This window comes from Rattus rattus, chromosome 9 (assembly GCF_011064425.1).
Source record: "Rattus rattus isolate New Zealand chromosome 9, Rrattus_CSIRO_v1, whole genome shotgun sequence".
Lineage (NCBI taxonomy): Eukaryota > Metazoa > Chordata > Mammalia > Rodentia > Muridae > Rattus > Rattus rattus.
The window spans coordinates 73,359,929-73,373,455 of NC_046162.1; the positions used below are offsets into that span (position 1 = coordinate 73,359,929).

Sequence of the window (13,527 nt, forward strand, 5' to 3'; positions counted from 1 at the left end):
AGGCTCCTGACAGCCATTCCGACTTGTGAATCTAGAGAAGGAAAAGCCTCAGCTGCACTGCATGTATACATAGCTCAGTGGAGGAGGTGTCCCTGTGCTAGAGCAGATTCAAAGGAGTAGAGCAGAAAGGAGGAGGGAAGGGGGTAAAAAGAATAAAGAGAGGGGAGGAAAAGAGAGGTTACTGAGTGGTAAGAGGAGGCACTTAGGTTAAAAAAAAAAGGGGATTCAGCATTTATAAATAACACTAAATTTACAAATGAATGCTAAGTACAATATTCCATTTGCTGTGAAATGTACCTCAACAGAGGATGAAGAACTTATGCAATGCCACCAGAAGAGTTTGTGTGGCTTTGGGAAAAAGAGAAGCTCATATCTAATATAAACTATTACTGACTTAAGAAAGATAAGTCTGTGAATAAAACCCCCAAGGTCTTTTAATATTCAAAATGAATTCACAAGGTCAATTACATTTTACTTATCTGGATGTGGCTCAAGTTTTCCTCTACTGTTCTGTGTTAAATAAGTGTGCCCTATCTGGCTGCAAAGGTAAAACCCTGACATTTCAGATCTGAAATGATAAATATTTACAAGTAGGAATCACCCTCTCCTGTTTACTCCAAGTAGAGAAATATGTAGTATTGCTATTGCTTTTCCGCAGTGATTTAACATCATTTTTAATGGGCAAGAATAAACAAAAGACCTGAAACCAAACACATCAAGGTTCTTCACTACCATTCTGAACTGTATTTTCAACGGGAGCTGTGACTGTTTCTGACACAGTTCTATGTACTCACTCTAGGGAGGAATGTAAAGTATGTTGCCAGGCAACTCACTGAAGTCTGAAAGAATCTAAGCACTGATAATGAGCCTGTCTCAGTTTGGCTCCCACACAAGAAGGATTTAGTGAAGTACACATGTGTTTACAGGCCATTCACAAGAAGAGGTTATCTGTAAAAGTGACTGTTCAAGAGGAGTCAAGCTCAGAATCCAATTCAGGTTTAATATTTCTAATATCCAAGTATTTTCTGCAACTATCCAGAATTCCAACAACAATTAGGCACAAGTCATGCTCAAAAGGTCCAGTTCTGAATGAACATTCTTACACATATCTTTAATGTTCCTGTCCACACAGAGACCCTATAACATATCTTTAATTATTTCAAATCACAAAAATAATCCTGAAAACTTCATCTGCCAAAATTATTTTGAAATTTATCTTTGAAACTGTTTGCAATACTCTCAGTAACTAAAACAACATGTACAGTAAAAACCTATGCTCTTTCAGGAAAATAGATATTAGGATTCAAGAATTAACGTGTTTTTATGAGTAATATACATGCAAGGCTGCTCTGTGGGGTGGGCCTGATGCACTCCTCCCCTTCTTGATCAAAGCAGACGCTGCATGCATGCTTACCAGGGCAGTATGCATCCACGTCCAGTTTCTGAGCTGAAGTGAGGGTTGGGGAGCCAAGCTCGGACTCTGGAATTCGTGGGCTCTCAACAAACTTTGCCTTCCTCAGAGGGGCTAAGGACAAAGAGAGAGAGAGAGAGAGAGAGAGAGAGAGAGAGAGAGAGAGAGAGAGAGAGAGGCAGAAGAGGGGTGAGAAAAAGGAAAGAGGGACAGGGAAAGGGAAGGGTAAAGGGGAAGAGAGAAACACAGAGGGGTCATGAGTAAGGGGACAGCAGGCAACAGATGGAAGCAGTTAAATGAACGACACACTCTGTCTGTCACACTCTGTCACACTCTGTCACACTCAGATCAGGTTACCCTATTTTTTATGCCAGAAAAAAAATTAACTGCATTCCTTATACAGACGATGGGTCTTGTTTAAAAGTCACTGAAAATGGGAAAATCTAAAGTCTAATATCCAAAACTTTGAGCATGAATAGTTATTGTCCACCACCTCTGGTTACTTCCTTTCTTTATTAAGAAAGGACTTTCTTGTCTTGGCTTTCTGGGCCCTCAAATATAAGTACTAACTAAAGAAAGTCCTGAAAGGTGTGACTACGACAGCTATAATTACAACAGAAAAAACTACTCATGGTAAATACTGAAAGTGTGATAAAATATTGCTGTAGTTTAATAAGGAAATCAATCATTTGCTGTTCAGCCATTAATGTAAGAAGTCAAGAAGAATACTAAAATATGAAGTAGGCCATGACAAGCTAACACTAATGCTAAAAAGATATGTCTTATTACAAACTTAATCATGAAACCTATATAATAGTAACACTCCAAACCATAAAAGTCACTCAATATTATGTTAGTATATTCATAAACTTGATATTTGTACTTAATGAAAAGTCATATTCAAAATAGGTATCTTAGTATATAACCCACACTTACCCTGAGATCAGAATCCCATGCTTGGATTTTAGGTGTGCACCACTTTGCCTAACTGGTGCATGTGGGTTAAGATGCACTGACTTACATTCAAATACTCAGTTAAACATCTTTTTTAAAAAAGCAGTTAAATATCTTAAAAGTTAAAATTACATTGATTATTTTGACACTTTTCAAACTGAATTATAATAAACTCGAAGGCATGTCTGGTTCTCATGACTACAGAATAAGCTCTTCGTTGCTGAGCCTCTCTTCAGCCCTGATAATTTAATTGCTCAAACTCTTCAGTTCTTCTCTGGGCTGATATTAAATTCTATTCTTACATTAAAATTTATTTTTTATACATCTGTGTACATGCATATTCTCTCCCCGCTCTCGGGACTTAAAAGGCCAGCTGGATTTGCAGGCTGTTATGAGCAATCCAACACACATACTAAGGAAGGAACTAAGTAAGGTTCTCGGAAGAGCAGCAAATGCTTTTATCAACTAAGTCATCTAACAAGTTATAATTAAAAAAAAAATCTATTTAAGATTTTGAGAGATGGCTCAGTGGTTAAGAGAACTTATTGCTCTTGGTGAGAGCCTAAGTTTGGGTTTCAGCACCACATGGTAGCTCATACTCATTTATAACCCTAATTCTAGGAATCATATACTCTCTTCTAGCCACTGCGAGTACCAGTATGCATGTAGTATACAGACATACATGCAAATGAATACTGACATACATAAAATAAAAACAAATCAATCTTTTAAAAACTACTTGAGTAAAAGTACGTGATTCCTGAAAATATAAACAGTTGTTTATGTAATCAGGTTGTAGCACAAAGTTGTAAGATGGTAGACCAAATGAATAAAGCTGAGAGTTTATGGTACCAAACTGTGCATCAATAGGGAAACTCAATTTAATTATCTACTTTATGCCCATTCTGCATTAGGTTACGGTAGTGGTTTGAATGAAAATGGCCTCCATAGGCACAAATGGTATGGCACTATTTGAAAGGATTAGGATGGATGGGTTTGTTGGAGTAGCTGTGGCCTTGGAGGAAATGTGTCTCTGAGTATGGGCTTTGAGGTTTTACTTTTTTAATATTTTTTTGTCAAACAGGGATGGTTTACTGAAAACCACATTCAAAGACTGATGGATCAGGGACTCTGGTTAGACGTGGGAGCTGACTGTGACATTGAGTCAAGATCCTGTAGGGCTTTTAAGATCTACAAACATCTGTGCCAAGTTATTCTACCAATCAGGATTCAGTAATATGAGGATTTCCTTAGGAACATTGTGTATTTATCATGTTCCCATTGGTTGGGATATTCATCTGTGGCACGGGACTTGCCTTGTTTAACATTCGTGTCTACTTGTCAACCAGGATGGGACTTGTCTAACATAAATGTGCTCATTTGTCAACCAGGATGTCAGTTCCCAGGGAGGACTCGGGAATTTAAACTTTACTCGGCACCTACTCAAAATGAAGTTTTAATCTAAATAGATGCAGGTGTCTGTCTTACGTTGTGGTCCATCCCGGGGCAGCTTATAAAAGCAAATACTATAAAAGCTTCTACACAGGTGCAGGAAGTGCTGCTGGGTGGTTGGTTGGGTCTAGGCTTACTGTGGCTACTATACAAAGCCATTCTACTGGCTTCTATCATGACTGGTTTTCAAGGGCATAGAACATAACAGAATGTATAATCAACTTGGACATGAGAAGGTTTCCTAGTAACAGCAGAAGCAACATATGAAACATATGTTTCCTTATAAATATTAACAACAGCACAAAATGACAGGCTAGCCAGGTAGTAGTTACCTAGCCTTTCCATTCCATCTAGGCCTTTATATTTACTTAGGTCTTAATGGTTTAAATTCTGCTACTAAGGAATAGGAGATAAGGGTAGGGGTGGAGTGAGGTGGTGGCTCAACCAGCAAAAGTCTTTGCTATTCAAGTCTGGCAGCCTGAGTTTGATTCCTAGAACTTATGTAAAGGTGGAAAAAGAAACCCGATTGCAGAAAGATGAACTCTGACTTCTACATCCCCCTATAACACTAAACAGAAATTTAAAAGAGGGATTGCAGAGATGACTCAGTGGTTAAAAGCACTGGCTATTCTTGTAGAAGACCAGTGTTTGGTTCCCAGAACCCAAATGGCAGCTCACAACCATCTGTAACTTGCCTGAGGGGATCCATGTCCTTTCCATGGCTTCTGAGTGGATAAGGCACAAGCGTGGTGCATATGCATCCACGTAGACAAATACTTGCACATGTAAACATTTTATTTTAAAGAAAAGAATATTAGGAGCTGGAGTGTTGGCTTGGTTGGCAAAGTGTTTTTCACCTAAGCTCCTTAGAATCCTTGTGGAAAGCTGGGGATGGTGTGCCCTGTAAAACTCCTTCCTCCAGTGAATACCCAGCTTACAAAGGCTTTACAACCATTTTGCGTGCCACCCTCGATGGACCAACTGCCTATATGGCCACATATGCCTTGTGAACATTGAATTCCAGTAACAACACCTAGCAATGTGTGGCAGGATGAGCATCCCTGTAAGTAGGCTCTGAGAGACTTGTGTAAATCTGTGAAAGTAAATCCTAAGTTTTAATGAAGACCTCAGGATATTGGTGGTACTGGGACCATGGGACATCTGCTGACAACAGCCATAGAATGAAGCCAACTCAAGAGTGACAGTGTGTGCTTCGGGTGCAGAGTGGAGGCCTGGGGCTACCTAAGATTTTTATAGTCTAGATGATCCCAAGGTAAGTCCCAGATGCCAGATGTGAGGTGTCAGGATTTGCTGTTTACTTGCTGGGTTTGTTTCAAAATTTCTTTGTTATGCCCTGATATTCCCTTTTAGAATGGGATTATATACTTTGTGCCATCATATGTTGGCAGTATGTACTGTGCTTTTGATTTTATAGGAGCTCACAGGAAAGAAATGACCTTACATCTCAGATGAGACGTAGACTTACGACTTTTGAACAGCTGGACTGCTGCCTTCTCTGGCCTCTCTGGGAGAGGATGTGCCTAATCCTGTAGAGACTTGATGCTCCAAGGAAGGGGCATGAGAGGGAGGGAGGGAAGGAGTGTGTGTGTGTGTGTGGGGTGCACCCCCTCAGAGGCAAAGGGGAGTGGGTATGGAGTGAAGAATTCTTAGAGGGGGAACTGGGAAGAAGGTCAACATCTGTAATGTAAATAAATAAAACAATTAATAAAAAAATGAAAAAAAGCAGACAGTGAACAAGATATGGGAGTAGGCTATGGAGCCTCAAGATTTGGCCTCAAAGACCATTTCCTCCATATCCTTCTCAGACATCACCAGCTAGGGACCAAGTTTTAAGCATGTGAACATTAAGAGGTACATTTAATGTTCAAACCACAATAGTTTACTCAGAGTAACAATAGGCTAGTGACCATCTCATGATGCAAAATGCACTCAGTCTAGCGTCAAAAGTCCCCATAGTCTTCAACAGTCTAGCACTATTCAAAAGGCTTTTAGAAGCTCAAGTCATGCTCAGCGACTCATTCCTCGTCTTGCTGCCTGCCGATCCAGATGTAAACTCTGTTATTTCTCCAGCACCATGTCTGCCTGCACGCTGCCATGCTTCCCACCATGATAATAACAGAATAAACCTCTGAAACTGTACGCCAGTCCCAATTCAAGTTTTCCTTTGTAGGAGTTGCCTTGGTCATGGTGTCTCTTCACAGCAACAGAACTTTGAGACAGACAGTTGTGAACAAAACACTTACTGGCAACTGCATTTAAATTGGTACCCCAACCCCCAAAAGTGACCAGAAATGTAGGTATTAGGTTTGACAGAGTGGTATAGTGACTGTCTAACGTGTACAGAGTCCTACTCTGATCCATGATGCCACAACAATAGCAACAGAATGTGGTACCTAATATGAAAGATACAACTGATGAAATATCCTTAGATAGTAAGAAGAACAGATTAGAGTTGCAATTGGTATTTAGGTATGAAAATTAGAAAATATGAAGTATAAATGGGAGATAAATTAGTGAGTTAAGGAATTTTTCACAGACACAAACTTAAGTCATCAGAGCAGTACACTCTGGAAATTTCAGAAAGAATAGAAAGTGACAAAGAGCTAGGGATGGGAAAGAAGGTAATGAATCAAAGCAATCCTTTCAGGGCCCAGGAAGAACAAGAGCTAACACCGAGTTCCCATGCAAGTAGCAATGTTTCATCTGAATGAAATGTTGTATACTCAGATTATCTGAGAAAAACTGAAGTCTGTCAAGCTTACTTTTGCCCTTTATATTTATATAAATATACTTCTAGTCCAAAGACCCATGAACACAGTTATAGTACAATCATGTTTCTCCTTGTCTTGCCTGGGCAGGTAAGGAGGGAAGTAATATCATCTCATCAGCACGGTGACTTGATGCAGCAGAATACATTTTCAACTTGATACAGATGGTTATCACAAAGCTCCTTTTTTTCCTTCTTCTTTACAGAAACAAGGTATTACTATACACTCCAGCCTAGTCTGAAACTTGGAATTCTTTCACCTCAGCCTTCTAAGTGCTGGGATAACAGTGCATGCCAACATGCCCAGCTTTAATGCTACTTCTCGGTGCAGTATACTCTCCACTATTATTTCGGAGCTTTGATGTATTCTCTGTGACGCTCTCCTCTACTCTTTGTTTCCTCAGCTCAGTAGGCCTGTCATTCTTAGATTCTCCATAGAACATATTCAGGCAAGAACCCAGGTTCACGTCATTCTTGACCCCGCCCTGCCCTTTCACTTAGAGATTATACAGTCATGCTGTCATCAGTGCACGGTCCAAAAACATTTGTCTTCTGTGGGAACGCGAGTCTAATAATGGCTAAGCTATCACACTGGCAAGAGCCTCTTGTGATGTCTCAAGCTGCACTTACTGTTTATTAGTCAGGGATGTATCTGATGGGAGACAGACTTGTCTGTCTGGGATTACGGGCACGCACTGCAATATTCAGTTTTATGCAGGTACTGAAGATTGAAACCAGGTTCTGACTTTATCAGTTGAGCCATCTCCCTGGCCCTGAAGCAAATGACTTTTAAAAGAAACGTGCAAATTCTAACAATAGATCCACTTGGTGGGGAGACATACATTACGTGATCTATTATGGTATTGTCTTCAGTAAATTATTAACTTTTCCAGTTCAGATTCCTCATTTTAAAATTGTGAGGCATAAAGTCTCTCTCCATTATAAGAATCAAATTTGAATGGTAAATAAATTAAGAGGTAGATATGGCTAAAAAAGATATTAATATTGAATATTTAGACCACTAAACAAACTTCAAAGCTATATATTAAACCACCCAAGGCACAGACTGAGCTATCCTTGGGACAGAAACTGAAGTGTGGATGTGGGACTCACTTACTCACATTACTTAGCAATGGTATATAAATAGATACCACTTCTCAAGGTCATCACAAAGATTTAAATGGATTGATCTTTGTAAAGTCAGCATGATGCCTTATATTATGATGGGCTCAACACTAGATATTTTATAGTGGAATGATGATGACAGTGGTAGTTGTGGCACGTTGACAAGCAATGCAGGCACATGGAAAGATACACATGGTGACTCCTAAGGTGCTAGTCAGAGTGGTTGGCCTTAGTGCAGATGACTTACAACATCTAGCTAAAAAGTAATCTGCTCACAGTTCTTGGCTCCGTTCTTTCTGCTCCTCTATCTTTGCCTCTAAACAGAAAACTGGTATTTAATGGAAAAAATTGCTTTTAGAATATACTGTACTAAGTGTTCTGGTACAAACTGTCTTCTATGGTACAGAATGTTGGAGGACATTTGTTTATAGTACAAGAAAGCTAAAATCAAATTCATTGCTGAACACTTTAGCAGTGATTTAAAAGTATGCTATGCTGTATATGAGATCCTGAGATTATAAACCTAATGTATAAACTCTACCTGTTCTGTTACTGCATATGAGCAATCAAACTTCATTAGTGTATATGCTTTTAAAAGGTACTACCATCAGATAATCTCAGTGCAGAACTCGGAATCATAAAGAATGCAGCCACATTGCTGTTTGCCCTTTTGCACTGGCAACTAATAGTGCCTCACAATATGCTGATTAAGATTACAAAAAATTCCTTGAGGCAATAGTTTTCCATAGATTTGAGAGAGAGAAACAGACTTGGACAGTAACAATGTACAGGATGGGCAGTTGTCATTTCCTGGTTGTTCAAAACTGTTGTGTTTTTCTCTAAAGCTTTAAGCAAGCTATCTGAAGACCTTAATTCTTATCTGTGAAGGTAGAAACTGCTACAATTTGCATAAGCACGAGCATCTTGGTAGTCTACACTTCAAATCTTAGCTCTAGAAACAGAGATGGGTGGATTCCTGGGGCTCTAGCATCAGTTAGTGACCCTGTCTATAAAAATAAGGTGAAGAAATGATTGAGGAATATAATTCCAGTGTCAACATCTGGCCTCCACACGTACTTGCACAAGGAAGTACACATGCACACACATGGTCACACATACATATACTCACACACAAGCATGCACACATATGCACAGATAGGATAAAAGGATAATTGGTTACAACTATGTATTTCAAAGTAGTAGGATTTTGAATGTTCAAAAACTATGTAATGATGAGGGACTCTAATCACCCTGCTTTGATCATTATACTCTATGAGCAGTCAACTATGTCTGTGTATTCTAGAAATATGTACAGCTACCATGCACATTAAAGCTTTTCAAAGATAATAGATTAAAAGCAAACACTAGCCTGTCCTGTGGGCAGAAATGACCATGGAGACATTTCTAAGGATTAAGTGTGAATGCCAGTAACTTTCTGGCTCATTTTTGGAATGTGCAGTTGTTACTAGTCTTACAATAGGAAATTCACACCAAAGAACACTCAGTAATTCTAACCCTGGGTCAAGAATCACATTTCTTTGACCTTAGAATGCTGGTCAGAAATTACCAGTGGGGTAAAAGGGCAAGCCACTGCTCTTTCTCTGAAGCCTGTATCATCTTGGCAGAGACCAGGAAAAGGGTAAGTAGATGATTGGTTCCTGAGAAAAACATGGTCCGAACTTGAATTGTTTCTCTGCTAAAACAGTGAACCATAGGAGGAAGGTAGCCAGAGGAACTGGATGAGCCCTATGCCAGGGAAGACTACCTGCCATAGGTAGGAGCACTCCATTTCCTAACAACAGGGAAGACTGGCAGTGCGACCATGCGAGAGGAGACGTGCAGTGTGGACACACTGCCTTGGCTTGAATCTACTTTCTGGGGGTTTCACAAATCTCCTGAATTTTGAACTCACTAAACACACTCTGTTCACTGTTCCAATTTTTAAGATGTGGAGGGAAAAATCTAGAATAGTAGAGATAAAGTCATGATGTATAACAGAAGAAAGAATGGAGGCTAAAAAGCCATTTTCAAATTTCTAACTTTAGACACTGTCTCACAAATTGTTCTGTCACTAATGTATCTCACTGGATGTATAGAAAAAGTAATGTAAAAGTATGGGCCAACAAAAGCTAAAGAGATGGACGATAAAACCAGTTTTCATAAAGCTGGCTCCAGAACTGGGCATAGGTGAGACACACACAACATTCAGGAGGCTGAGGCAGGAGGACAGAGTTTAAGGCCAGTCAGGGCTACAAAGAAAATTTGAAACCATCCATAAAATAATCATTTAACTTTGGTCATATACTAATGGTACAAACACAGGTTATACTTAGGGTTCGCTCTATGCTATACAATGCTAAATACCTGGCACATGATTTGTTTAAACTATTCTTAAGAGACAGTTCCGCTTGTGCACATTTATAAAATACAATACAAAAACCTAACTGTGAATAACTTGTGAACAGTTCCACAGTACAGAGGTACAGATGCTGGAACCTGCACCATGATGTCTGATTAGAGTCCAGGTGATCAGCTTCTGCAATTTTCCTTTAAGACACAATTCATTTACACAACCAGACATGCATCCAATTCTGTCCCCTACTGACAGAGGGGTTTTAGATTCCATATTGAAATGGTGTTTCTAAACACAAATCTCCATTTTTGACTAAACTTAACCCAAGTCCTGTATGGACAGGACCACACTTCCATGTCTAGCTCACATTAATGTGGCTTTTCTCAGGATCCACCCAAATAGTCAGGAATCCTAAACAGCACAAAGACAACATATAAAAATGGTCCTCTTACTGTCTTGATAGAGACTAGCTCATTGTTAAAAATGTTGAATATAATAAGGAAATATTTGTTATACATATAATAAAGAATCTAACTTAAAATAGAAGTATAAATCCATTAACTACAATTTAATGCAAAATCTGGGCCTTTTTTGTCAGAATATGAGTTCCAATTCTTTCTTTCATAAATAGCACAAATATGTATAGTCAATCTCTTTAAAATAAAAACAAATGGGACTAGAGCTCAGCAATTATGAGCACTGGTTGTCCTTTCAGGGCCTTGGTTCGGTTCCCAGTACTCACATGGTGACTCACAACCACTTGTAATCCTAGAGCTAAAGAATCTGTCAGAGCCTGACAAATACAGAGGCCGATGCTCACAGCCAATCACTGGACTGAGAACAGGGTCCCTGATGGAGGAAATAGAGAAAGGACTGAAGGAGCTGAAGGGGTTTGCAACCCTATAGGAAGAACAACGATATCAACTAACCAGACCCCCCAGAGCTCCCAGGGATTAAACCAACATCCAAAGAGTGCACATGGGGCTAGCACCATGTGTACCAGACGATGGCCTTGTTGGGCATCAATGGGAGGAGAGGCCCTTGGTCCTGTGAAGGCTCCATGCCCAATTGTAGGGTAAGGCCAGGGTCAGGAGGCAGGAGGGAGTGGGTAGGTGGGGAACACTCATAGAAGCAGGGGTGGGGGATGGCATAGGGAGTTTCTGGAGGGGAAACCAGGAAAGGGAATAACATTTGAAATGTAAATAAATTAAATATCCAAAAAAAAAAAAAAAAAGAATCTGCAATCCTCTGTGGCCTCTTTGGACACCAGGGATACTCGTAGTATATACATATACACAGAAGCACAATATTCAAAAAATATTCAAATATTCAAAAATGTTCAAAGTACAAAATAAAAACAACTCTTTTAAAAATAAAAACATGGAGAACCTAAATATTAATTAACAATTTATCTTTACTGACATTTTAAGTTTTCCTGAAACTTTTAATGTAATTTTTCTAGAAACAATTTCTAATTTTATTCTTCTTGTATCTCATTTATTAGTTAATGAATATACAATTTTAATTATATTGTCAGAATGACACACACAACGAGCATTAAAAGCACAAGGCAGCCATAGAAGCACCTTGGTATATAAAAGTGACTTTTACAGTCTGGCCTGTTCATGGTAAGTCAGTGGATATCACAAAGGAACAGAAAATACTAATTCTGGAAGCAGTTAGATAAAAGTTAGCAGAGACAGCTTCTAAAACTGGAAGCTGTAAGGCACAGTGTCTAGGGCGAGGTTATCCACAATGTAAAGCTAGACTCAGAAGCATAACTGAAGCCCTTCAGAAGTTACTAGGTGTGATAGTTAATTTTTACAGTCAAAATGGTCATATTTGCCTTACAGAAGCTTTGTAATTTTATGAAGTCCCATTTGTCAATTCTTGATCTTAGAATTCTTGTTCTGTTCAGGAAAACTTCCCCAGTGCCCATGTGTTTGAGGCTCTTCCCCACTTTTTCTTCTATTAGTTTGAGTGTATCTGGTTTTATGTGGAGGTCCTTGGTCAACTTCAACTTGAGCTTTGTACATGGTGATAAGAATGGATCAATTTGCATTCTTCTACATGCTGACGTCCAGTTGAACCAGCACCATTTGCTGAAAATGCTATCTTTTTTTCCATTGGATGGTTTTAGCTCCTTTGTCAAAGATCAAGTGACCATAGGTGTGTGGGTTCATTTCTGGGTCTTCAATTCTATTCCATTGGTCTGTCTCTGTACCAATAACCATACAGTTTTTTTTTTTTTAATCACTATTGCTCTGTAATACAGCTTGCAGTCAAGGATGGTGATTCCCCCAGAAGTTCTTTTATTGTTGAGGATAGTTTTTGCTATCCTGGGTATTTTGTTATTCCAAATAAATTTGCAAATTGCTCTTTCTAACTCTATGAAGAATTGAGTTGGAATTTTAATAGGGACTGCATTGAATCTGTAGATTGCTTTTGGTAAGACGGCCATTTTTACAATATTAATCCTGCCAATCCATGAGCATGGGAGACCTTTCCATCTTCTGAGATCCTCTTTGATTTAGATAAAGGACACTATCATTAGGACAAAACAGCAACCAACGGATTGGGAAAAGATCTTTACCAATCCTACATCTGATAGAAAGCTAATATCCAATATATACAAAGAACTCAAGAAGTTAGACTCCAGAAAATCACATAACCCTGTTGAAAAATGGGGTACAGAGCCAAACAAAGAATTCTGAGCTGAGGGATATTGAATGGCTAAGAAGCACCTAAAGAGGTGTTCAACATCCTTAGTCATCAGGGAAATGCAAATCAAAACAACCCTGAGATTCCACCTCACACCAGTCAGAATGGCTAAGATCAAAAACTCAGGTGACAGCAGATGCTGGTGAGGATGTGGAGAAAGATGAACACTCCTCCATTGTTGGTGGGATTGCAAACTGGTACTGATTTCCACTCTGGAAATCAGTCTGGCGGTTCTTCAGAAAATTGAACATATACTACCCGAGGACCCAGCTACACCACCCCAGGGAATATACCCAAAAGATGCTCCAACATATAACAAGGACACATGCTCCACTATGTTCATAGCAGACTTATTTATAATAGCCAGAAGATAGGAAGAACCCAGATGTTCTTCAACAGAGGTATGGATACAGAAAATGTGGTACATCTACACAATGGAGTACTACTCAGCTATTAGAAACAATGACTTCATAAAATTCATAGGCAAATGGATGGAACTAGAAAATATCATCCTGAGGGAGGTAACCATTCACAGAAAAACACACTTGGTTTGCACTCACTGATAAGTGGATATTACCCAAAAGCTCAGATTATCCACAATATAATCCACAGACCATATGAAGCTCAAGAAGAAGGAAGACCAAAGCACAGATGCTTTTGTCCTTCTTAGAAGGCAGAATGAAAACATTCATAGGAGGAAATATAAAGGCAAAGTTTGGAGCA

The 13,527-nt window shown here is 39.2% G+C and overlaps 1 protein-coding gene across 7 annotated transcripts in view; it reads right to left on the reverse strand.

Moving 5' to 3' along the window:
• Window positions 1–13,527, reverse strand: part of Tanc2 (tetratricopeptide repeat, ankyrin repeat and coiled-coil containing 2) — a 325,356-nt gene that overhangs the window by 177,676 nt on the left and 134,153 nt on the right. For 5 of the 7 annotated variants that reach the window (XM_032914255.1, XM_032914254.1, XM_032914253.1 and 2 more), the window contains one exon: window positions 1,415–1,525. The exons of the other annotated variants lie outside the window; for them this stretch is intronic. In XM_032914255.1, coding sequence (XP_032770146.1) covers window positions 1,415–1,525 — 111 coding nt within the window. The remainder of the gene's footprint in view (window positions 1–1,414; window positions 1,526–13,527) is intronic. 7 annotated transcript variants of the gene reach the window in all.